This window comes from Coregonus clupeaformis, chromosome 21, assembly GCF_020615455.1.
Source record: "Coregonus clupeaformis isolate EN_2021a chromosome 21, ASM2061545v1, whole genome shotgun sequence".
Lineage (NCBI taxonomy): Eukaryota > Metazoa > Chordata > Actinopteri > Salmoniformes > Salmonidae > Coregonus > Coregonus clupeaformis.
Window position 1 is genome coordinate 19,994,593 of NC_059212.1, and position 25,525 is coordinate 20,020,117.

General features: G+C 44.2%; 1 protein-coding gene across 4 annotated transcripts in view; it reads right to left on the bottom strand.

Moving 5' to 3' along the window:
* Positions 1–25,525, bottom strand: part of LOC121535040 (CMP-N-acetylneuraminate-beta-1,4-galactoside alpha-2,3-sialyltransferase-like) — a 69,916-nt gene that overhangs the window by 10,957 nt on the left and 33,434 nt on the right. For 2 of the 4 annotated variants that reach the window (XM_045206237.1, XM_045206236.1), the window contains 5 exons: positions 23,505–23,599; positions 19,659–19,722; positions 19,486–19,581; positions 19,088–19,274; positions 647–733 (listed from right to left, as the gene is read on the bottom strand). In XM_045206237.1, the coding sequence (XP_045062172.1) occupies positions 647–733; positions 19,088–19,274; positions 19,486–19,581; positions 19,659–19,722; positions 23,505–23,599 (529 nt within the window). The remainder of the gene's footprint in view (positions 1–646; positions 734–19,087; positions 19,275–19,485; positions 19,582–19,658; positions 19,723–23,504; positions 23,600–25,525) is intronic. The other 2 variants (XM_045206238.1, XM_041841722.2) reach the window with 1 other exon arrangement.

A 25,525-nucleotide genomic window follows, 5' to 3' on the forward strand; every position in this document is an offset into this window, starting at 1 on the left:
GAATACCCAGTGTTTAATTTCATCATACCAGAAGACTAAAGCAAACATGTTGTCACCCAGGGACCGACCCACAAAACAGAAAGACATGAACATCATTGTATTACATGTCCATCTAAGTTGCTACACAGTGTTGAATGAGTCCATACTACATGTTACCATCTCAGTGAGATTAATGCTCACATTCCTCTTCTACAGCCCCAGCATCCACAAATGTTGTTTGTGCTCATTGTTGTGTTTGTGCCAGGGTCTGATTTTCCCATTCAAGCATCAAAGTTATTTCAAAATCTTCCACATTCTCCAGCTGTCTTCTCTGGTTGGCACGAGGCCAGAACTCCCACCAGCATTCCAGTTTGGGAATTTCCTCTTTGTGGAGAGAAAACGGAACCTGATGGATCGTACGCGATGCGAGAGAATCAGGCTAACAACCGCCACGCTCTCTTCCCTCGCAGTGGGATGTGTAACTGAGCCGACCCATAACCCAGTGGGTGAGTGAGGCTTCTTGGACGAGTCGCCCTCCTCCTCCTCCTTCACCAGTAAATGGCTGTCAATCCTGCCTGCGACCCTCTAAACTAGCCCCACAGCATGCCAGCCCAGTGTTAAATCACTCCATAAACATCACACAGCAAGAGGGTAGTCATCCTCTCACCTCACTCTTTCCTTCACTAACTTTCCTGGCCTCTTCCCTCCGTCCAGCCTCTGACTCAATCTCTAAATCTTCTCTCTTCAATAGACTCTGCATAAAAAAACAAAGGCCGCTTGGTTTAACAAATCGGAGTTAGAAAACAAATAGATGGCATTTGGAAAGTCATTTCATATCATATACTCTAACTGCACAACAACAATCATAAAACAGGTGCAAGACTTGGTAAGGTAAACACTTTTTCCTATGATGAGAAACAGGTGTGTCTGTGGAAAACAGAATGTGTATGGATGGTAAACACCATGGACCCGGAGGAGATCATTTTCTAAAATGGGAGCACTTCTGGGAAAGTATGTTGAGGAGACCTAACAAATCATATCAAAATGTCAAGTGGGGTGTTTTTTTTCTGTTGATCACCATCAAAGGAATGGCTGGATACGGTTTGTGACTTTCCACGAATAGTCTGATACTTGAAAAACATTAAATGGCAGTCTCGCAAATCAACCTATCTGAGCGCACTAAAACAGAGGCTCCATCTAGTCGTTCCCAAGTCATAGGAAAATACAGATCAACCTACACAAGAGTCAAGGGCGGGATTAAAGCAAGACAATGCCAGGCCGGAGAAGAATAGAGATGTGTACCAAGAAGGGGGGGATCAATCTGAATGTGGAAAATTATGGCAACCAAGTCTGACGAAAGTGGTGTTTAAGGACAGTCATATTGAAAAGGCTGAATGCCACCAACACGAAATCCAAAACCCCCAAGAAGATTTCCAAATCCCTCACTGGAAAAAGTAGTGGTGGAACATAAGCATCTAAACACCTGAAGTATATGGAAGACCATCTCAAAGGTCTGTACATTCCTGACCGATGTGTATTCGCAGAGATAACACTTTCAACCTCTACGGCCCACACGTCCCTCCACAACATGGCCAAAAGTATGTGGACACCCCTTGAAATTAGTTGCTTAGGCTATTTCAGCAACACCCGTTGCCGACAGGTGTATAAAATCGAGCACACAGCTATGCAATCTCAACAGACAAACAATGGCAGTGAATGGCCCGTACTGAAGAGCTTAGTGACTTTCAATGTGCCGCCGTCATAGGACGCCACCTTTCCAACAAATCAGTTCATCAAATTTCTGCCCTGCTAGAGCTTTCCCGGTCAACTGTAAGTGCTGTTATTGTGAAGTGGAAACGTCTAGGAGCAACAACAGCTCAGCTGCGAAGTGGTAAGCCACACAAGCTCACAGAATGGGACCGCCGAGTGCTGAATCGCGTAAAAATAGTCTGCCCTCGGTTGCAACACTGTTACCTAGACAAGACACACACACACACCATTAAGCTTCCTCCCTGTCACCTAGACAACACAGAGAGATACATACCTTTGGCCATGTAGTGTATATGATAACAAATAATCTCTAAAGCACATAGAAATACCATTAGACACCTAATAGTAGCCCCAGGCGCATCGTAGGCAAGTACTTAATGTGGACGTACACATAAACACAATGATATAACATACTGTGCATTTCCAGTGGAGGCTGCTGAGGGGAGGACGGCTCATAATAATGGCCGGAACGGAGCAAATGGAATGGCATCAAACACCTGGAAACCTCAAACACCTGGAAACCATGTTTGATGTATTTGATACCATTCCACTAATTCCGCTCCAGTCATTACCATGAGCCCTTTCTCCCCAATTAAGGTGCCACCAACCTCCTGTGGTGCATTCACTCCATAGATGTGCAATTGAAGTGATGACGAGAAGCCACTCAAGTTATGCTCCTCAATGGGAAGGAGGCGGCCTCAGAATAGAACACCCTGGAGATGTCTAGCCTATATGGTTTCCTGTTCGCATTTCAGTTTATGTTTAGCCAAGGTAGATAAACCTTGGGAACACACACTTAAAAGTAAAATGAGCTATTTTTACACGATGCATGTTCTAGTTAACTAGTCACAACCAGCTTGAGGGACAGAATGAGAAGGGGAGGGAATGGAGAAAAGGCAAAAGGGAGAGAGAGGGAAAGAAGGGTAAGCGAGTTGGACAGTTCACATGTGCAGGCCATACACAGATGGTCATAAGGCCCCTCTATGCAAATAAAAACAAACACAAGCCACAAGCAGCCAGGCGAGACATTGGACCAAGATGGAAAGGGTAAGAGCAAACCAGAGAGAGGGACACTGACTCCCTGTCCAAAAACAACCCCATACCCCCTCCCAGTAGGCTACTCTTTGGGTGTTCTGACGGTCTGGAAGGACCCGATACACCGTAGGTGTACTGTAAGCAATAGGTGCTCGGGTTCCAATGGGATTAGGAGAGCTTCTGCCTTTTTGCTTACACCATTCAGGTTCCTTCCGATCCGCAATCACTGAAGGGGTAATCGTCAAGACTTGTTTATGGACCAGGCTAGAGCAGGTCACAGGGATGCACTACTAAGTGTAACTAAAAGTCTAAATGGCAGCACCAAGCTACAAACAAACCCAATTAAGGTTGTCTGGAGGTCATTAGCGCTGTGTACATGTTTAACTCAGAGTTTACGAGGTTCACAGTGTCTCAGCACAATGTCCCTCGGGGGAGGAACTTGAGAAAGCTGTATGAAAGGGGGGGAAGGAGGCTTTTGAGGGGCGCTCGCCCAGAGAAAACCAGGTTGGCCAGACAGACCAGGTTTCCAGTTACCAAAAATCCAAACAGCCCAAACTCTGTGACGCCCTACGACCTTCTCTGCCCTCTCTGGGGGTCACGTCGGTTTCTCTTCTCCCGGTCGTGCCGGGGTTATCCGGTGTGTGAAAACCGCGCCTTCGCACTCCCACGACGGCAAACAGGGAAAACAATGGGAACACTTGACAGCATTCCGACCCAAAGGAGGACTTGTGTGAACTATGTGGCCTCAGGGCGTTTAGAGGGTGTCTGAAACGACCCTTGTTCCACTGGCAGCCTGGAGCCATTTACTTACAGCAAACAGTCTACAGCAGCCCTATGGTCCTCAAAGCAGTTCAATGAGTACTGTAGCCAACCATCAAAACAATATTCAGAAGCCTCTCTATCAAGATACTCTCAATAACCCACAGTCTTCTGTCAATAACAGGGAATTAAGAGCTTGCCTACATCTGAAAGTGTATCAAAGTTGGCAGGCAAAATTATGGTTTTCACTTCTTGAATATCCACAGATACTGCTTGGCTAATGTTCTTACTCCTTGTTTACTGGTATGTAAAGGTTTCTGTATAGTGGGATTAAAATGGATTTGTCAAAATACTCTTAACGTGGAAGAAAAATTTAAACATTTGTAAAAACAAAAAAACACCAATATATCTTGATTAGATAAGATGAGTAAATACACGTTAGAATCACCATTGGCAGCGATTACAGATGTGAGATTTTCTGGGTAAATCAGAGCTTTGCACACCTGGATTGCACAATATTTGCACATTCCTTAAAAAATCTTCAAGCTCTGTCAAGTTGGTTATTGATCATTGCTAGACAGCCATAGATTTTCAAGCAGATTTAAGTCAAAACTGTAGCTAGGCCGCTCAGGAACATTCAATGTCATCTTGATAAGAAACTTCAGTGTATAGGTTATTGTCCTGCTGAAAGGTGCATTTGTCTCCCAGTGTCTATTGGAAAGCAGACAACCAGGTTTTCCTCTAAGAAAACATGATGCAGCCATCACTATGCTTAAAAATATGAAGAGTGGTACTCAGTAATGTTATGATCCATCCTCAGTTTTCTCCAATCACAGCCATTAAAACTAACTGTTCTAAAGTCACCATTGGCCTCGGTGAAATCCCTAAGCGGTTTCCTTCCTCTCTGGCAACAGTGAGGAAGGACGAAAAATACGAAAAACACGTTACAGACAAAAGACTTTACAATTTACATACACTACCGTTCAAAAGTTTTGGGTCACTTAGAAATGTCCTTGTTTTCGAAAGAAAAGCAATTTTTTTGTCCATTAAAATATCAAATTGATCAGAAATACAGTGTAGACATTGTTAATGTTGTAAATGGCTATTGTCGCTGGAAACGGCTGATTTTTTATGGAATATCTACATAGGCTTACAGAAGCCCATTATCAGCAACCATCAGTCCTGTGTTCCAATGGCACGTTGTGTTTTAAAAAGGCTAATTGATCATTAGAAAACCCTTTTGCAATTATGTTAGCACAGCTGAAAACTGTTGTGCTGATTAAAGAAGCAATAAAACTGGCATTCTTGAGACTAGTTGAGTTTCTGGAGCATCAGCAATTGTGGGCTGAGTACAGGCTCAAAATGGCCAGAAACAAATAATTTTCTTCTGAAACTCGTCAGTCTATTCTTGTTCTGAGAATTGAATGCTATTCCATGCGAGAAATTGCCAAGAAACTGAAGATCTCGTACAACGCTGTGTACTACTCCCTTCACAGAACAGCGCAAACTGACTCTAACCAGAATAGAAAGAGGAGTGGGAGGCCCCGGTGCACAACTGAGCAAGAGTACATTAGTGTCTCTAGTTTGGGAAACAGACGCCTCACAGGTCCTCAACTGGCAGCTTCATTAAATAGTACCTGCAAAACACCAGTCTCAACGTCAACAGTGAAGAGGCGACTCCGGGATGCTGTCCTTCTAGGCAGAGTTGCAAAGAAAAAGCCATATCTCAGACTGGCCAATAAAAATAAAAGATTAAGATGGGCAAAACAACACAGACACTGAACAGAGGAAGATTGGAAAAAAGTGTTATGGACAGACGAATCGAAGTTTGAGGTCTTCGGATCACAAAGAAGAACATTTGTGAGACGCAGACCAAATGAAAAGATGCTGGTGGAGTGCCTGATGCCATCTGTCAGGTATGGTGGAAGCAATATGATGGTCTGGGGGTGATTTGGTGGTGGTAAAGTGGGAGATTTGTACAGGGTAAAAGGGATCTTGAAGAGGGAAGGCTATTACTCCATTTTGCAACGCCATGCCATACCCTGTGGACGGCGCTTGATTAGAACCAATTTCCTCCTACAACAGGACAATGACTCAAAGCACAGCTCCAAACTACGCAATAACTATTTAGGGAAGAAGCAGTCATCTGGTATTCTGTCTATAATGGAGTGGCCAGCACAGTCACCGGATCTCAACCCTATTGAGCTGTTGTGGGAGCAGCTTGACCGTATGGTACGTAAGAAGTGCCCATAAAGCCAATCCAACTTGTGGGAGGTGCTTCAGGAAGCATGGGGTGAAATCTTTTCAGATTACCTAAACAAGTTGACAACTAGAATGCCAAAAGGTCTGCAAGGCTGTAATTGCTGCAAATGGAGGATTCTTTGACGAAAGCAAAGTTTGAAGGACACAATTATTATTTCAATTAAAAATCATTATTTCTAACCTTGTCAATGACTACATTTCCTATTCATTTTGCTATATTTCCTATTCAAACTCATTTCATGTATGTTTTCATGGAAAACAAGGACATTTCTAAGTGACCCCAAACTTTTGAACGGTAGTGTACATTTAAAAACATGAATATGCAATGTGCGTGCATCTATCAGTTACACATACATGTCGGTACATACACAAAACAGCCGTGAAGTGGTAGGCCACACAAGCTCACAGAACGGGACAGCGAGTGCTGAAGCGCGTAGCGTGTAAAAATAGTCTGTCCTCGGTTGCAACACTCACTACAGAGTTCCAAACTGCCTCTGGAAGCAATATCAGCACAAGAACTGTTCGTCGGGAGCTTCATGAAATGGGTTTCCATGGCCAAGCAGCCGCGTACAAGTCTAAGATCACCATGCACAATGCCAAGTGTCGGCTGGAGTGGTGTGAAGCTCGCCGCCATTGGACTCTGGAGCAGCGGAAACGCGTTCTCTGGAGTGATGAATCACACTTCAGAGTCTGGCAGCCAGACGGACAAATCTGGGTTTGGCGGATGCCAGGAGAACGCTACCTGCCCAAATGCATAGTGCCAACTGTAAAGATTGGTGGAGGAGGAATAATGGTCTGGGGCTGTTTTTCATGGTTCGGGCTAGGCCCCTTAGTTCCAGTGAAGAGAAATCGTAACGCTACAACATACAATGACATTCGACGATTCTGTGCTTCCAACTTTGTGGCAAGAGTTTGTGGAAGGTAATTTCCTGTTTCAGCATGACAATGTCCCCATGCAGAAAGCGAGGTCCATACAGAAATGGCTTGGTCGAGATCGGAGTGGAAGAACTTGACTGGCCTGCACAGAGCCCTAATCTCAACCCCATCTAACACCTTTGGGATGATTTAGAACGCCGACTGCGAGCCAGGACTAATCGCCCAACATCAGTGCACGACCTCACAGTGCATGACCTTCGTGGCTGAATAGAAGCAAGTCCGCGCAGCAATTTTCCAACATCTAGTGGAAAGCCTTCCCAGAAGAGTGGAAGCAAAGGGGGGACCAACTCCATATTAACGCCCATGATTTTGGAATGAGATGTTCGATGAGCAGGTGTTCACATACCTTTAGCCATGTAGCGTATTGGAATAGTTAAATAGGATAGGCCTTTACTAGAATACAGTATATACAGTGCATTCGGAAAGTATTCAGACACCTTTCCTTTTTCCACATTTTGTTACGTTACAGCCTTATTCTAAAATGAATTAAATAAACAAAATCCTCATCAATCTACACACAATACCCAATAATGACAAAGCGAAAACAGGTTTTTAGAATTTTTTGCAAATAAAAAAACCCAGAAATACCGTATTTACATAAGAATTCTAATGAAGTGAAGGATAAAGCTGATATTGTAGGAGGTTTTAACAAGCACTGCATATCTGCTGGTTCAGTTTTTGATAATTTACATTTTACATTTACATTTTAGTCATTTAGCAGACGCTCTTATCCAGAGCGACTTTACAGATAGTGAGTGAATACATTTTTTTTTTTTTTTTTCATACTGGCCCCCCATAATGGTGATAATGGTGGGGCCCAGGCCTCTAATGTAAGCTAGGGAACTCACAGTTAAAACATGTCTTAATTGAAAAGAACACACTAAGCGGGGTTCAGTCTGGCTTTAGATCAGGCCACAGCACCACAACAGCAGCTATGGCAGTGGCAAATTAGATCATAAATGCACTTGATAAAATGCAACATTGTGCTGCTCTGTTTGTTGATTAATCAAAGGCATTTGATTCAGTTGACCATTAATAGTTGCTAGCTAGACTCAGTAACACTGGTCTCAGTGAAGGGGCAGTAAATTGGTTTAGGAACTATCTTTCTGACAGAACACAACGTGTATATGCTGACAATCACAAGTCTAGCTTTCTTGAGATTAATAGAGGTGTGCCCAAGGGTTTCATTTTTGCTCCTGTGTTGCTCTCAATTTTCATTAATGATTTGGGAAATGGGATGCAACCAGCAAAGTTGCATCTATATGCAGATACCGTCATATATTAATGTGCTCCTTCTCTGGTTCAGGCTGTTGAAGAACTCCAGACTGCTTTTCAGTCACTGCAGGCCTCCCTTTATGAACTCAAACTGGTCTTGACTAGAGCTCGCACTCAGCCAGAGAAGGTTAGCATTGTCAAATCTAGTGGCTTATCCATTGAAAAAGTGTCATCCTACAAATACCTAGGTATATGGTTGGATGACAAGTTGTCCTTTAAAGTTCATATGGATAATATTGTGACGAAGCTTAAATTGAAATTGGGTTTTAATTTTTGTAATAAGGCTTGCTTCCCACTTATGACTAGAAAGAAACTTGTTCAGGCCACTTTTCTCTCTGTAATTGATTATGGTGTGTTGTTGTATATGCATGCAGCCTCCTCTGTTAATCATGCATCCTTGCGCTTTATTACAAATGCCAAGTCACTCACCCACCATTGCACCTTGTACCAAATGGTGGGTTGGACCTCACTTTGTTTGCGCAGAAAGCTACATTTGTACGTGTTAATCTACAAAGCCCTTTTGGGTAAACTCCCTCTTTATCTTTGGATGTAGTCTATCACAGTGCCATCCGTTTTGTCACCAAAGCCCCATATACTACCCACCACTGTGACCTGTACGCTCTTGTTGGCTGGTCCTCACTACCTATTCGATGCCAAACCCACTGGCTCCAGGTCATCTATAAATCACTGCTAGGCAAATCCCTGTCTTATCTTAGCTCATTGGTCACCATAGCAACACCCACCCGTAGTATGCACTCCAGCAGGAATATCTCACTGGTCATCCCCAAAGCCAACACCTCCTTTGGCCGCCATTCCTTCAAGTTCTCTGCTGCCAATCTCTGAAAAAATGCAAAAATCTCTGAAGCTGGAGACTCTTATCTCCCTCACTAACTTTAAGCATCTGTTGTCAGAGCACCTTACCGATCACTGCACCTGTACACAGCCCATCTGAAATTAGCCCACCCAACTACCTAATCCCCATATTGTTATTTATTTTGCTCATTTGCACCCCAGTATCTCTATTTGCACATCATCTCTTGCACATCTATCATTCCAGTGTTAATACTAATTGTAATCATTTTGCACTATAGCCTATTTATTGCCTTACCTCCATAACTTGCTACATTTGCACACACTGTATAAATATATTTTCTGTTGTATTTTTGACTTTGTTTTGTTTTACCCCATATGTAACTCTGTTGTTGTTTTTAAATCGCATTGCTTTGCTCTTTCTTGGCTAGGTCGCAGTTGTAAATGAGAACTTGTTCTCAACTGGCTTACCTGGTTAAATAAAGGTGAAATAAATTTTTAAAAATTCAAAATCTCTGTAGTCTGGTCTCCTTCACCACTAGCAGTCACCATACCCGGTCTGCTAGGTGGTTGCTACTTAAAGTCCCCAGGACATCTACAGTATTAGGCAAGACTGCCTTCTCGTCTTGTGCACCAGAGGCATGGAATAGTCCACAATCCATGCTTCATCTAGATATGTTAGTGCCCCTGAATGAATTAAACATTTTGATGGGAGACTATGTTACAGAGGAGTGGAAATGCTTTTGTTTTAGGCTGAATTATGTTGTTGAATTGTATTGTATTGTTGTATGTTTTCATTCTGTAATGTATTGATTGTTGCTGCCTTCTTCGCCAGGTCTCCTTGAAAAAGAGACTCAAATGTGATTTTCCAGGTTAAATAAAGGTTCTAAAAAATTATAACATTCTGACCCTATGCTATGAGACTCGAAATTGAGCTCAGGTGCATCCTGTTTCCATTGATCATCCTTGAGATGTTTCTACAACTTGACTGGGGTAAATTCAATTGATTGGACATTATTTTGAAAGGCACACACCTGTCTATATAAGGTCCCACAGTTGACAGTAATGTCAGAGCAAAAACCAAGCCATGAGGTCGAAGGAATTGTCCGCAGAGCTCAGAGACAAGACTGTCTCGACGCACAGATATGGGGAAGGGTACCAAAAAATGTCTGCAGAATTGAAGGTCCCCAACAACACAGCGGCCTCCATCATTCTTAAATGGAAGAAGTTTGGAACCACCAAGACACTTCCAAGAGCTGGCCTCCCGGCCAAACTGAGCAATCGGGGGAGAAGGTCCTTGGTCAGGGAGGTGACCAAGAACCCGATGGTCACTCTGACAGAGCTCCAGAGTTCCTATGTGGAGATGGGAGAACCTTCCAGAAGGACAACCATCTCTGTAGCACTCCACCAATCAGGCCTTTACGGAAGCCAATCCTCAGTAAAAGGCACATGACAGCCCCCGCTAGGAGTTTGCCAAAAGGAAACAAGATTCTCTGGTCTGATGAAACATTTACATTACATTTACGTCATTTAGCAGACGCTCTTATCCAGAGCGACTTACAGGAGCAATTAGGGTTAAGTGCCTTGCTTAAGGGCACATCGACAGATTTTTCACCTAGTCGGCTCGGGGATTAGAACCAGCGACCTTCCGGTTACTGGCACAACGCTCTTACCCACTAAGCTACCTGCCGCCCCGCAACAGCCTATAGGGAGGGGGTCCAGGGAAACCAAGATTGAACTCTCTGGCCTGAATGCCAAGCGTCACGTCTGGAGGAAACCTGGCACCATCCCCATGGTGAAACATGGTGGTGGCAGCGTCAATCTGTGGGGATGTTTTACAGCGGCAGGGACTGGGAGACTAGTTTGGTTTGAGGGAAAGATGAACGGAGCAAAGTACAGAGAGATCCTTGATGAAAACCTGCTCCAGAGCGCTCAGGATCTCAGACTGGGGCAAAGTTTCACCTTCCAGCAGGACAATGACCCTAAGCACACAGCCAAGACAACGCAGGTGTGGCATCGGGACAAGTTTCTGAATGTCCTTGAGTGGCCCAGCCAGAGCCCGGACTTGAACCCGATCGAACATCTCTGGAAAGACCTGAAAATAGCTGTGCAGCAACATGCCCCATCCAACCTGACAGAGCTTGAGAGGATCTGCAGAGAAAAATGAGAGAAACTCCCCCAAATAGAGGTGTGCCAAGCTTGTAGCGTCATACCCAAGAAGACGAGACTGTAATCGCTGCCGAAGGTGCGTCAACAAAATACTGAGTAAAGGGTCTGAATACTTGTGTAAATGTAACATTTCCGTGTTTAAAAAAAGAAATAAATTTGCAAAAATGTCTAAAAACCTATTTTTGAACCCTTGTGGGGCCCCTGTGTTGAGGATCAGCGTAGTGGAGATGTTGTTGCCTACCTTCACCACCTGGGGGCAGCCCGTCAGGAAGTCCAGGACCCAGTTCCACAGGGCGAGCTTAATGATGAGCTTGGAGGGTGCTATGATGTTGAAGGCTGAGCTGTAGGGGGGTTAATGTAAATAGTCCGGGTGGCCATTTGATTAGTTGTTCAGCAGTCATATGTCTTGGGGGTAGAAGCTGTTAAGGAGCCTTTTGGACCTAGACTTGGCACTCTGGTATCGCTTGCCGTGCGGTAGCAGAGAAAACAGTCTATGACTTGGGTGAAAGGAGTGTTTGACAATTCTTTGGGCCTTACTCTGACAGCGCCTAGTATATAGGTCCTGGATGGCAGGAAGCTTGGCCCCAGTGATGTACTGGGCTGTACGCACTACCCTCCGTAACGCCTTACGGTCGGTTGCTGAGCAGTTACCGTACCAGGCGGTGATGCAACCGGTCAGGATGCTCTCGTTGGTGCAGCTGTATAACTTATTGAGGATCTGGGGACCCATGCCAAATCTTTTCAGTCTCCTGAGGGGGAAAAGGTGTTGTCGTGCCCTCTTCACGACTGTATTAGTGTGTTTGGTGGTGATGTGGATACCAAGGAACTTGAAACTCTTGACCCACTCCACTACTGCCCGTCGATGTGAATGGGGGCGTGTTCGGCCATCCATTTCCTGTAGTCCACGATCAGCTACTTTGTCTTGCTCACGTTGAGGGAGAGGTTGTTGTCCTGGGACCACACTGCCAGGTCTCTGACCTCCTCCCTATAGGCTGTTGCATTGTTGTCGGTGATCAGGACTACCACCGTCATCGGCAAACTTGGTGTTGGTGTCGTGTGTGGCCACGCAGTCGTGGGTGAACAGGGAGTACAGAAGGGGGCTGAGAATGCACCCGAGGGGCCCCCGTGTCGAGGGTCAGTGTGGCGGATGTATTGTTGCCTACCCTCACCACCTGGGGGCGGCCCATCAGGAAGTCCAGGATCCAGTTGCAGAGGGAGGTGTTCCGTCCCAGGGTCTTTAGCTTAGTGATAAGCTTGGAGGGCACTATGGTGTTGCACAGTGAGCTGTAGTCAATGAATAGCATTCTCACGTAGGTGTTCCTTTTGGCCAGGTGGGAAAGGGCAATGTGGAGTGCAATAGAGATTACGTCATCTGTGGATCTGTTGGAGCAGTATGCGAATTGGAGTGGGGCCAGGGTTTCTGGGATGATGGTGTTGATATGAGCCATGACCAGCCTTTCAAAGCATTTCATGGCTACAGATGTAGTCACGGGGGAGGTAGTCATTTAGAAAGGTTACCTTGGAGTTCTTAGGCACAGGGACAATGGTGGTTTGCTTGAAACATGAAGGTATTACAGACGGTCAGAGAGAGATTGAAAATGTCAGTGAAGACACTTGCCAGCTGGTCAGCGCATGCTACAAGTACGCATCCTGGTAATCCGCCTGGCCCTGCGGCCTTGTGAATGTTAACCTATTTAAAGGTCTTACGGAGAGCGTGATTATACAGTCGTCCGGAACAGCTTGTGCTCTCACGCATGGTTCAGTGTTGCTTGCCTCGAAGCGAGCATAAAAAAGACATTTAGCTCATCTGGTAGGCTTGCGTCACTGGGCAGCTCTCAGCTGGGTTTCCCTTTGTAATTCATGATAGTATGTAGTAGGATTTGATCTTAGTCCTGTATTGACACTTTGCCTGTTTGATGGTTCGAAGGGCATAGCGGTACAGTGAGGGAAATAAGTATTTTACCCCTCTGCAAAACATGACTTAGTACTTGGTGGCAAAACCCTTGTTGGATTTCACAGAGGTCAGACGTTTCTTGTAGTTGGCCACCAGGTTTGCACACATCTCAGGAGGGATTTTGTCCCACTCCTCTTTGCAGATCTTCTCCAAGTCATTAAGGTTTCGAGGCTGACGTTTGGCAACTCAAACCTTCAGCTCCCTCCACAGATTTTCTATGGGATTAAGGTCTGGAGACTGGCTAGGCCACTCCAGGACCTTAATGTGTTTCTTCTTGAGCCACTCCTTTGTTGCCTTGGCCGTGTGTTTTGGGTCATTGTCATGCTGGAATACCCATCCACGACCCATTTTCAATGCCCTGGCTGAGGGAAGGAGGTTCTCACCCAAGATTTGATGGAACATGGCCCTGTCCAGCGTCCTTTTGATGCGGTGAAGTTGTCCTGTCCCCTTAGCAGAAAAACACCCCCAAAGCATAATGTTTCCACCTCCATGTTTGACGGTGGGGATGGTGTTCTTGGGGTCATAGGCAGCACTCCTCCTCCTTCAAACACGGCGAGTTGAGTTGATGCCAAAGAGCTCGAATTTGGTCTCATCTGACCACAACACTTTCACCCAGTTCTCCACTGAATCATTCAGATGTTCATTGGCAAACTTCAGACGGGCCTGTATATGTGCTTTCTTGAGCAGGGGGACCGTGCGGGCGCTGCAGGATTTCAGTCCTTCACAGCGTAGTGTGTTAACCAATTGTTTTCTTGGTGACTATGGTCCCAGCTGCCTTGAGATCATTGACAAGATCCTCCCGTGTAGTCCTGGGCTGATTCCTCACCGTTCTCATGATCATTGCAACTCCACAAGGTGAGAACTTGCATGGAGCCCCAGGCCGAGGGAGATTGACAGTTATTTTGTGTTCCTTCCATTTGCGAATAATCGCACCAACTGTTGTCACCTTCCCACCAAGCTGCTTGGCGATGTTCTTGTAGCCCATTCCAGCCTTGTGTAGGTCTACAATCTTGTCCCTGACATCCTTGGAGAGCTCTTTGGTCTTGGCCATGGTGGAGAGTTTGGAATCTGATTGATTGATAGCTTCTGTGGACAGGTGTCTTTTATACAGGTAACAAACTGAGATTAGGAGCACTCCCTTTAAGAGTGTGCTCCTAATCTCAGCTCGTTACCTGTATAAAAAAGACACCTGGGAGCCAGAAATCTTTCTGATTGAGAGGGGTCAAATTCTTATTATAACATTTTTGACATGCGTTTTTCTGGATTTTTTTGTTGTTATTCTGTCTCTCACTGTTCAAATAAACCTACCATTAAAATTATAGACTGATCATTTCTTTGTCAGTGGGAAAACGTGCAAAATCAGCAGGGGATCAAATACTTTTTTCCCTCACTGTATATCTAATAAGCGTCCGGATTAGTGTCCTGCTCCTTAAAAGCAGCAGCTCTAGCCTTTAGCTCAGTGCGGATGTTGCCCGTAATCCATGGCTTCTGGTTGGAATATGTACGTATGGTCACTGTGGGGACAGCGTCATCGATGCACTTATTAATGAAGCCAGTGACTGATATGGTGTACTCCTCAATGCCATCAGAAGAATCCCGGAACATATTCCAGTCTGTGCTAGCGAAACAGTCCTGTAGCTTAGCATCCGCTTCATCGGACCACTTCCGTATTGAGCACGTCACTGGTACTTCCTGTTTGAGTTTTTGCTTGTCAACAGGAAGTAGGAGGATAGAATTATGGTCCGACTTGCCAAATGAGGGCGAGGGAGAGCATTTTATGGGTCTTTGTGTGTGGAGTAAATGAGATCTAAAGTTTTGATCCCTCTAGTTGCACAGGTGACATGCTGGTAGAAATTAGGTAAAAATCGATTTCTGTTTTCCTGCATTAAAATCACCGGCCACTAGGAACGCCGCCTCTGGATGATAATTTTCTTGTTTGCTTATGGCCCTATACAGCTTGTTGAATACGGTCTTAGTGCCAGTATCGGCTTGTGGTGGTAAATAGACAGCTACAAAAAAATACAGATGAAAACTCTCTTGGTAAATAGTATGGTCTACAGCTTATCATGAGGTACTCTAACTCAGCGAGGAAAACCTTGAGGCTTCCTAAATATCAGAGATTGCTGTTAATAAAGAGACACACCCCTGATCTTACTGGACTCTGCCATTCTGTCCTGCCGACGCATAGAAAAAGCAGATCGCTTTATATTATCCATGTCCTTGTTCAGCCGTGACTCCGAGAAGCATAGTCTATTACAGTTCTTAATGTCCCGTTGATAGGATAGTCTTGAACGGAGCTCGTCCAATTTATTCTCCAACGATTGCACATTCGCCAATAGAACAGAGGGTAGAGGCGATTTATTCATTCGCCGACGTAGTCTCACGCGCCGGCTTATATAGCGCAGTCTTCGCCTTCTACGAGCGTCGGGGACTAGGGCCAGGTCCGGGATAATCAATATGTCTTTCGCCTCCAACTCATTGAAGTAGAAGTCCTCGTCTAAATCGAGGTTAGTGATAGCTATTCTGATGATCCAGAAGCTCTTTTCTGTCATAGAATTGATGGCGGAAACATTATGTACAAAGGAAGTTAAGATCAGCTTAACAAAACACACAAAATAGCACAATTGGTCAGGAGCCCATAAAACGGCCGCCATTCCACCTTTATTATGACATTTCCAAATGTTAGTAAACTCTCCAACCTTCAAAAGACATTACAGTCAGAGGTGTCAGTCAGTCACTCATCAAAAAACATCTGCCAGGAGAGAGGGGGGGTGGAGGCATGACAGTACAGGTGAGTCACTTTCAGAAGCACTATTATGAAAGCGCACCTCCCACCCACCTAAAAGAAGCAGTGAGAAACCTTCCCTTTCAAACCGAGTGAGAGAGAGGCATCCTGAAAGGGCCTTGCATTCCTTCCACCTGTGAGCGCCCATACCACACAAAGGAGCCCCCGCCAGACGAAAGACATCAAAGCTCCCACAGAGCAACTGTTCAAAGTTACATATAAGTCTCCCTGTGGGCCAGACTAAAAGGAGAGTGTGCAAGGGGGTTAGCTATGTACAGGGATTAGTGTGACGGGAGTCCAAAAACATGCGTTTTCTAAAGCTTGTTGTCTTTGTACAGTTACTCATGGCTTTACCGGTGTACAACCTGCCTACTGGTATTAACAAGGTGAAAACGTGAGGGGTTAAAAACCTGACAGCACAAAGGGGCTTGCTAGCCGCAGTTGCTAAAGACATACAAAGTGTATGTTATGTTTCCATTGCAATAGTTTAGGTCACTTATGATGCAGTTACTCCGGTAGCAATGAAGTGACGATAAAATTCAATCAACAGGATTACTTGTCTTTTAATGAGGGTTTCCAAATTGACTAAACAGCAGATTACAGTTTCCAGTCAACAGTTATCTGACTGACTACATTGTTACCAGGGTTACTGGTTGTTTACTGAGAGAATGAATCATGTTTGGAGACAGGTACGCATCTCATCACTCATTTTCCCCATATCATGCATAAAGAAAAATCTACTCAGGGTCATTGAATTTGAATACCTGATATTAGTTGAATGTCTGGTTGAACATCTACAGTTGAAGTCGAAAGTTTACATAGACTTAGGTTGGAGTCATTAAAACTCGTTTTTCAACAACTCCACAAATTTCTTGTTAACAATCTATAGTTTTGGCAAGTTGGTTAGGACATCTACTTTGTGCATGACACAAGTCATTTTTCCAACAATTGTTTACAGACAGATTATTTCACTTATAATTCACTGTATCACAATTCCAGTGGGTCAGAAGTTTACATACACTAAGTTGACTGTGCCTTTAAACAGCTTGGAAAATTCTAGAAAATGATGTCATGGCTTTAGAAGCTTCTGATAGGCTAAATGACGTAATTTGAGTCAATTGGAGGTGTACCTGTGGATGTTTTTCAAGGCCTACGTTCAAACTCAGTGACTCTTTGCTTGACATCATGGGAAAATCAAAATAAATCAGCCAAGACCTCAGAAAAAAATTTGTAGACCCCCACAAGTCTGGCTCATCCTTGGGAGCAAATCCATTACATTACTGAGTACCACTCTCCATATTTTCAAGCATAGTGGGGAGTTTTTCAGGATAAAAAAAGAAACTGAATGGAGCTTAGCACAGGCAAAATCCTAGAGGAAAGCCTGGTTCCGTCTGCTTTCCACTAGACACTGGGAGATTAATTCACCTTTCAGCAGGACAATAACCTAAAACAAGGCCAAATCTACATTGGAGTTGCTTACCAAGAAGACAGTGAATGTTCTGGAGTGGCAGTTTCAGTTTGGACTTAAATCTACTTGAAAATCTATAGCAAGACCTGAAAATGGTTGTCTTGCAATGATCAACAACCAATTTGACAGAGCTTGAAGAATTTTGAAAACAATAATGGGCAAATGTTGCACAATCCAGGTGTGGAAAGCTCTTAGAGACTTACCCAGAAAGACCCACAGCTGTAATCGCCGCCAAAGGTGCTTCTACAAAGTATTAACTCAGGGGTGTGAATAGTTTTGTATTTAACTTTAATAAAATGTGCAAAAATGTCTAGAAACCTGTTGTTTTCACTTTGTCGTTATGGGGTAGTGTGTGTAGATCGGTGACAAAACAAATTAATGTAATCCATTTTCAATTCAGGCTGTAAAACAACAAAATGTGGAAAAAGTCAAGGGGTATGAATAATTTCTGAAGGCACTGTACATTTGCGGCAATGTAAAAGTGTTTACCAACACATTTAGTTTGTGAGTTACAATGAGCTGCATGAGGCAAGTTTGACCTGAAATAGTGAGTTGGTGTGACTATGAGTTAAGTGCAAATGTGCGTGCATGCATCACAACTACAGTGCCATCATGGAAGACAGAGGACTTTTGACCAGTGATTTATTTCATGAGAGAAATAATTCCTTCCCCTGCAGATCAAAGGCTGATCTGTGAGGAGCCATAGATCAGATAAATGTTTTCCATGTCCGCCATTTCCACTGTCCCGCTACTTACCAGCTGACAGTCCAGTCAAATCTGCCCAATTCAAAAGCTAAGGCACCATCGAGCAGCCCTCTTTTACTCTCTCACTTACTCTTACGGCCTCTCCCTTACCCTCATTTTACCCCCTCTTTCTCACTTTTCCTCCTCCTAACCCCTCTCATCTCTCCAGAGTCTTTTATTTTGACAAATGTCACCCAGTAAAAATTCCTGCTGGCCGATGGTCCCTGAAAGTCACACAGCTGCGCTGGATAGGAAGCGGGTTCCCCAGACACTGGGTTGCCGGATTTATCCCTTCTGAAAATTAGCAGACCCCTATAGGGAGAAACTCAACACGGCCAAAATTGAACGCTCGACCGGCAAGTTCAACAGCAGACACCATTTTTGCTCCATCTGGAGAGACTTCGCAAATGTCCATGAATTTAGCATACCCTACCCTGACTGTGGTAGAGTAACTGCAGACTGGCGAGAGTGCTTGTGCAAGCACTTTCAGTGATACAGGATTGTCTGCCGTCCTCCCTGGCAGAGATAAGCAAAAGCCCATTCAGTCAGCCAGACCCTCAGATTAAGAGGCCAATTCGCAGATTGTCACTCAAGCGTGGCAGTCAGTGGTTCGTCAAAAGAAAGGACAAAGGTCCTTAAATGGGAAAATTGTGTTTTATTTCTCACCAGGGTAGAATGAAAATGGGAAAAATTTTCAGATTGGTTTCTCTATAAACCAATTTAAACCCTGTTTTTCATATTCATGAGAAAATGGGAAAGTATTGTGAGAACCCATAACCACATCTACTGCATGTCACAGGACGAGCAAAAGACTGCAACAGAAGATATACACGTATAGTGTCCGTTTATGACCATAATGGCTTTTATAAAACACCGCTAGTCACTCAGTGCCACAGAAATCACTCAAACTATCCAAAACATCCAGTGGGATTCACGTTTATGTGGTTGCCTCAATGTTATGACAGATGGAGAAGCAATGGAAGAGACCTAGAAGGAGGTGGGACTGGACATTTTGCAGAAGAATGCATACTCTTTCAGGGCAGTGGAAGTGCACCCAACCACTAACTAACATGATCAACTAACTTTTTCTTAGCGGTCCAAATTAATAAAAGGTAAAAGTCAGCCTTGACGTATGCCTCACCAGTTTCTCTTTGAAGACCATTTGTCTGAGCCACTTGAAGTCCAGCGGTTTGAAGGCGGAGAAAACGAATAGCGAGTCCTTCTCGTAACGCTCAGGCTTCTGGATGGCCCCCTCGGGGTAGGTGATACGCATGGTGGTCTTGGTGCCCACGTCCTTGCCGAAACCAGTCACCGGAGCCTCGTTCAACCTGCGGTTAGAGAAGAAATGCTATGGGGCGAATACGTTGTGTGTTGACATGACAACATGACTGGGGACTTTTCATAGCCTGGGTGCCAGCCGCAGATAATCAAACTAACCCCAAGGCCATTAACATCTAACCAGTGCTAGAGTAATTAGCTGAACTATCATCTTTACCCTCTTAACTGGCATCATGTTGCCCTTCCATTGGAAGTACTCACCTCACCACAACGTCGTAATCATCTATGCGCGAGCCCAAAGACTTGTTGGCCAAGATACCACCATTGCCCACGATAATGCATCTTTTACAACCTAGACTGGAAGAGAAGAACATCTGAGGGTTTATAAAGTGTGTCCGCGTGCAAGTGGATTACTTAATTCCCATGGCAATTACCTGTCAAGGTCTTCACCCAAGCCATAGTTTTTTGTGGCAGTTAGAATACTGTCTATTATTCTTTCTGCAAATTGAAACGGGAAAGAAAAAAATATAGTTTAGATACCAACTACAGTTCATTGTTATTGCTAGATCACAGACAAAACCCCTCATGAAAAGGATTAATAGCTCCTCTTTAATAAAATGTCGAGGACTTCAACACCCAGAAAATAATGTAGCAGGCTAGGTGGTCCTTGGGAGAAGTGGAGGTCTGGAGGAGAGAACATCCCTAACCGTTTATTCAATTACAGATAAGGATAAGCTACGGGCCCGGTGACAGTAACATTGGAAAACCGTCAGCCCTTTCAGGATGGATGAATCCGGGTGAAACGGCAATTCAGAAAAAACGCTGCCCATACAACCACTCAGTGAGGAATGCTGTATTCAAACAAGCACATTCTCCCGGTTGAAGTGTGCTGTGCTCGCTCAGTGTGGACGCGGAGCTGGGTCTGGTGGTGTGAGATACGGGGCTGTTTAGCCATAGCGTGTATTCCTGCCATGTTCCAGAGGGTATTCTGGCAGAGTCATATTTGTCTTTGCCCCCATAGCCCACTAGCACCTCTTGACTCTTTCCTTCTCATATTAGTCATAGGTCTACCATAAATTATTGGGAGATTTATATCTAGGTTTTGTGTCCAATTTATCCAACAAGGTAATATCCAAATGAATCACTCACTTGTATAATCACATTTCAGTTGCTTGCTGGGTTCATTTGTTAAACAACTGATATGAAATGTCATTAGGCTCACCACAACCCCATGTAGGCGTCTACATTGCCTCTTGCTAGAGTAATGCAGTAGGCCTACAGATTTATCCCCTCTAACGATCCTTATGATTAAAAAGCAGAAAATGAGCAGTGGCCCATTGTTTGGACACGGTGTCGAAGTCTGGCATCAAGCATCACCCCGGGCAGCATAAACAGAGGCCCAGACCACACCCGACTCAAGGGGGTGAAATCAAAATCGGGACATGTTTCTCGAAGAGGAGAGACATGGCGGCTAATTGTTATTAGCACCCAGGATAAACACTTCAGCCAAGTATGTCTAGGCGGCAGCTCAGACAAATGGCCAACGTCTTGACGTACATGAAGAAATATATACAAATATACAATTCTTGTTGAATCATTTGGGATTGCCAAAGAGCATAACTGTACCCAGGCCAGAAATATCTCAACATTATAATAAAGCTATCTATTCTAGGTGCGTTTTAAAAAAGAGAATATTATGGTCTGCTCAGTTGGTCTAGGCAATCCAAAAGCTTAGCCAATGTATAGCTTCAGGTGTCAAAAAGGTCTGTGTGAAAAAACTGGCCCCCCATGCTTGCTTACAGTATGATGGAGTGGCTAGAAACCATATGAAGAATGGAGGTTTCCCCTGTGTTTCTAAGTCTAGCGAACAAGGCTGTTTGAGGTAAACCTCAGACTGCTTGGCCGCAAAAAAAAGTACAAATAAACTTTTATTTTCATGCTTTCTATTTTTTTGTTTGTTCCTAATTTGGAATCCTTTGTGGAGTTCTATTCAAGGTCCACACGTATCACCTCTCCACATGAATACAGCTAAAAGGGAAACCCCACTGCAGTCACCAACCGTGGAGAAAACAGAAACCAGGTGTAGTGCACTCGCCTTTGAAAACCAGCGTGTGAGTGTGTTTGTGTGGGGTAGAGGGCCCTTGCCAGAGCACAAAGGTAACATTCAGTGTACCTTTACGTGCACTTCACTCATAAGTATTGGAAATTGTGTGATAAAGGGTAGCCTGAATGCATGCTCTATCTTATCTTCCCAATTCCGATCGCATGATGTGCTCATGTTTGATTCGTAAAATGCATAGATTCTTGACGGTCTCGTCGCGGTCAGTGAGCTACCTAAACCCGTATTGAGATGTGACTAGGGCTGTGACGGTCATGGAATTTTGGATGATGGTAATTGGCCAGCCAAACGACTGCAGTCACGGTAATGTAATGTAAATGTAATTTTAATAAAAAAACATTGATATACATTTTCTCCCCCTCTCCTGACCGCATGTGCTGACATAGAAATATAATTAATTGAATAGAACGGGCTAATGCATAGACAACGGCAGAGTAATGTCTTAAGTGTAAAACGAATAATGACTCAATAATCCATGCTTTCTGGGAATGCTATCCATGCTTTCTGGGAATGCTATCCATGCTTTCTGGGAATGCTATCCATGCTTTCTGGGAATGCTATCCATGCTTTCTGGGAATGCTATCCATGCTTTCTGGGAATGCCATCCATGCTTTCTGGGAATGCCATCCATGCTTTCTGGGAATGCTATAAAGTCCGGAAGTTCTGGGCGGCGCTAGAAAGTTGGCTGTCAGAAGTATTACAATGTAAACGTACTTTTAAACCGTCTGTCTGCATATTTCAAGACATGGCATATGGGGGTGTAGTGAGATACCTGATAGGTTTGACAATTCTCTTCATGTTTAAAAAAATGTATACTAAAACCATGGAAATTAACCCGCCATCATTAACACAATGGAAAAATCGAAATGATTAATTCTTTAAATATTGAAAGTGTGTGGGCTACGGAGAGAAACAAAATGGTGCAGTTTCAGGCCATGTGGCGGAAAGTGATGCGGGCGCTGGTGATGGGGGTGAGTGCTAGTGGGTCTGGGCAGGTGTGATGTAGTTGATGTTTGTATGAGGTTGTCGTTTGTATGTGTATGTTTTGCATTGTTTATAAAAGAAAATGAAATCGTACAAAAAATAAATAAATAGAACGGGCGTCCCCATTCAAGTCAATGATTGCATAATGGGTGGACTGGCGGCCATTGCGAGTGTACCCATAGGAGCAAAGCTAGGTTGAAGATGACAAAGGTTAAGACAACGGGATTCTAATATCCCATAACTCTTTGCAACAATGGGACCAGCTATGCTAGTTAGCAACGGCGCTGGTCCCAGATTTGTGACGAAGTTGTCTTAACCTGTATATGTTCGATCTAGGAGCAAAGCAGGAAGTAAAATAAGTGCTGTGATTTGTTGATTCAACTCAACTGGCATTACAAAAAAATACATTCATTGCATGAGCCACATCAGTTAACATCATTTGAATGAACATTCTACATTTCCATGGAAATGATTACATCACAATACCAGGCAGCCATTGGGATTGTACCCATGAGTTTACCAGTCAAATTGCCAGGGTTAGAGGTTCCAAGAATGTTCTATCCGCTCTATTTCTATGTGTGCTGCTCCTGCATTTTGGTCATTCAGTCAGCTGTTCGTTATTTATTTTTTATGGTTATGACGGTTTTCATCCATAACAGTCGGTTATTGTGCCAGCCCTACTGCTTCACAATCGAGGAAAGAATGAAGACTTAAGTATTTTGATGCATTTCGACTTCAGGATAGGTGTTGAAGTTCACAGAAACTGAAGTGTTGTCTCACTGTCTAGATGTTGCCGTAGCAAGAAACGTCCTGTAATATTCAAGCATCCTATTCTCACCCTCTACCCTTCACCCCAACCCAGGCAATTGCACGGTCAGTGGCAGTGTGTGTAACCATCAGAGAGCATGACAGGAGCAGAGTGAGATCAACCCAAGTAGGCCAGGAGGGATGTTCTGCCAGCTCTATCACCAAGCATGAAGATGCGCCAACTGGCGCGTGGCGATAAGGATCCCTGGCACCATCTCCTCTTTAGCTTACCTATCCAGCCCAAACCATCATCTATACACATTTCCAAAACCACCATGACAAGTTAATGACACATCCATTGCCATCAATGAGATACATGGATGGGGGAACAATCAAATCTGTCCGATGTCAGACGTACAATTAGTCTTACCTTGTGTTTTGAATCCAAATGGAGGTAAGTAATTGCGGACTTTGGCCAGCCGCTTGAAGTTCCGGTCGAGAAACATGGGAGCTGGCTTCATGAACCTGTGAGAAGAACAGTAGAGAGAAGAACAGGAGCGATTACCGTAAAACTTCAATAAATAGCCGGGCGTTTCAATCGCTGAAGAAAAACTGTGCTTATTAGAGACAGGCTCCTATTTGAGCCAAGCGTCTATTTCCTTAACGCACACAGCTTTTGCTCAATAAAATGTTGAAAAGACCATCACACTGTGACCAGTATGACCAGTACAAACATTATAATAACAAATCCATCGCAGATCAGTCGTGCAAAGACTAGGCTGCCTATCATACACCCCCGATTTCACCCTTCAGCATCATGGAGAGCATGAATTGGTGTGACGCAATGGCTAGCAACAACGACAGAATAAAAAATTTAAAAAGTAATGCACATGACCGCGGGAATATCAGAGCAGTGTCCATGGTAACCTCGTAAACAATTATTTTAAACCCTGCGTTTATTTGAAAACGTGTTTATTTGCTGAAATGCGTGCCCGGCTATTAAAAGGGACATTCGGCCATTTGAGACTGCATTTAATAGAAGTTTTAAATAATATAAATTTGTAAAACAGTTTGTCTGTCCACCCATGAGAAGTCCAGCATGACTCAAGTTAACCAAAATCAGCCTACTGTGTTGCGATGCCCTCTCATTTCTAGATGCATTTCTAGCCCTTTCCTGCATCAGATAATATGCAGTGAGAGATTCACCGCAGATAGATTGCGGTGTTCCTCTAGTTGAATTGAGACTTGTCAATGAGCAACAGTTTACCTGATAACCCAATGCACAGGTGAGTGAGTGATCAAGCACAGTACGTGGGTCTGGGCGTACACCACCCCGATGTCTCTCTGGACTCTAACTTAGAAGCTGACAGTTTCTTTCTAAAAGTGTTTATTTTCCCATTTCTGCCTCCCTAAGAAGGCCATGGCCCCCACTTATCTCTACCGTGACCCTGGGGCTCTGGGGTTAATTCCCCGCCAAGAGTTAAAGACACTGGGCCGTAAAAGGAGACGCTTGTTCCACTCTCATCAATCTCACCGCGACCATCCCACTTCTCCACTCCCCCCGTTCACCGAACCCATCCTGCGCACACAGAGTGCAAAATGGGTTGACTCAAGGAAGAGAGGAACATAAATTACATGGGGAAGAAAGAGAGAACAAGTCTGCATCATGTACTCTTATTGACAACGTTTCTTCCCAGGAAAAGGCCGAAACCATTCTTGACACAGTCTGGGTATACGTGTCCTGACGATGTTTTGATGTCAGTGTTTTTATGTCCCAGATGATTTGGGGACGGGCTGTTTCGAGGAAATGTCTTACTGAAGAAGGCAGTGTTGATCGGTAATGTTTGCAGAAACAGCTGGCTCACAAACAAAGTACTCATACGCCAACCTACTTACTAACAGGAATATAGACCAGGGTTTGATGAACAAAAAGGAAACAACCTAAACTAAGAAATCATCCTTAGAAGATCTTTAAAAATAAATGATTACAGGAAAATGTGCCATGACAGTATAAACCCACTTCCCCCTGCCCTCAGAGGTTTCAAATAAAAACAAAATCCAGTTTGGCATACCCAAAGAAGCTGTGACCGATAAGGGTACACAGTACATTTAAACACATTTCCACCCCCGGCCGTGCGACCCCCCTATTTGATAAAGCACTCCTCTCAAATCAAAAAGGAGCCACTTCCCCCGGTCAGGCCTCAGACCCAGGCTGTATGTGCGGCTTCTGGAAGTGTGGCCGGACGATGGATGTCTGTTTTTATGACCCGCAGTCTCGCTGGGGAGAGCACCAGGGTCCTTGTTTAACAAGCCCGCAGCTCCAATGCTCCACTTTTACAGCTCGCACTGAAGGTATCACAACACATTCGCAGATTGGTGTTTAAACAGAGGGGGGTAAAACAAGGACATTACTGATCCTAGGATGGTTTATGTCAGAAGTTATTCTTGTGG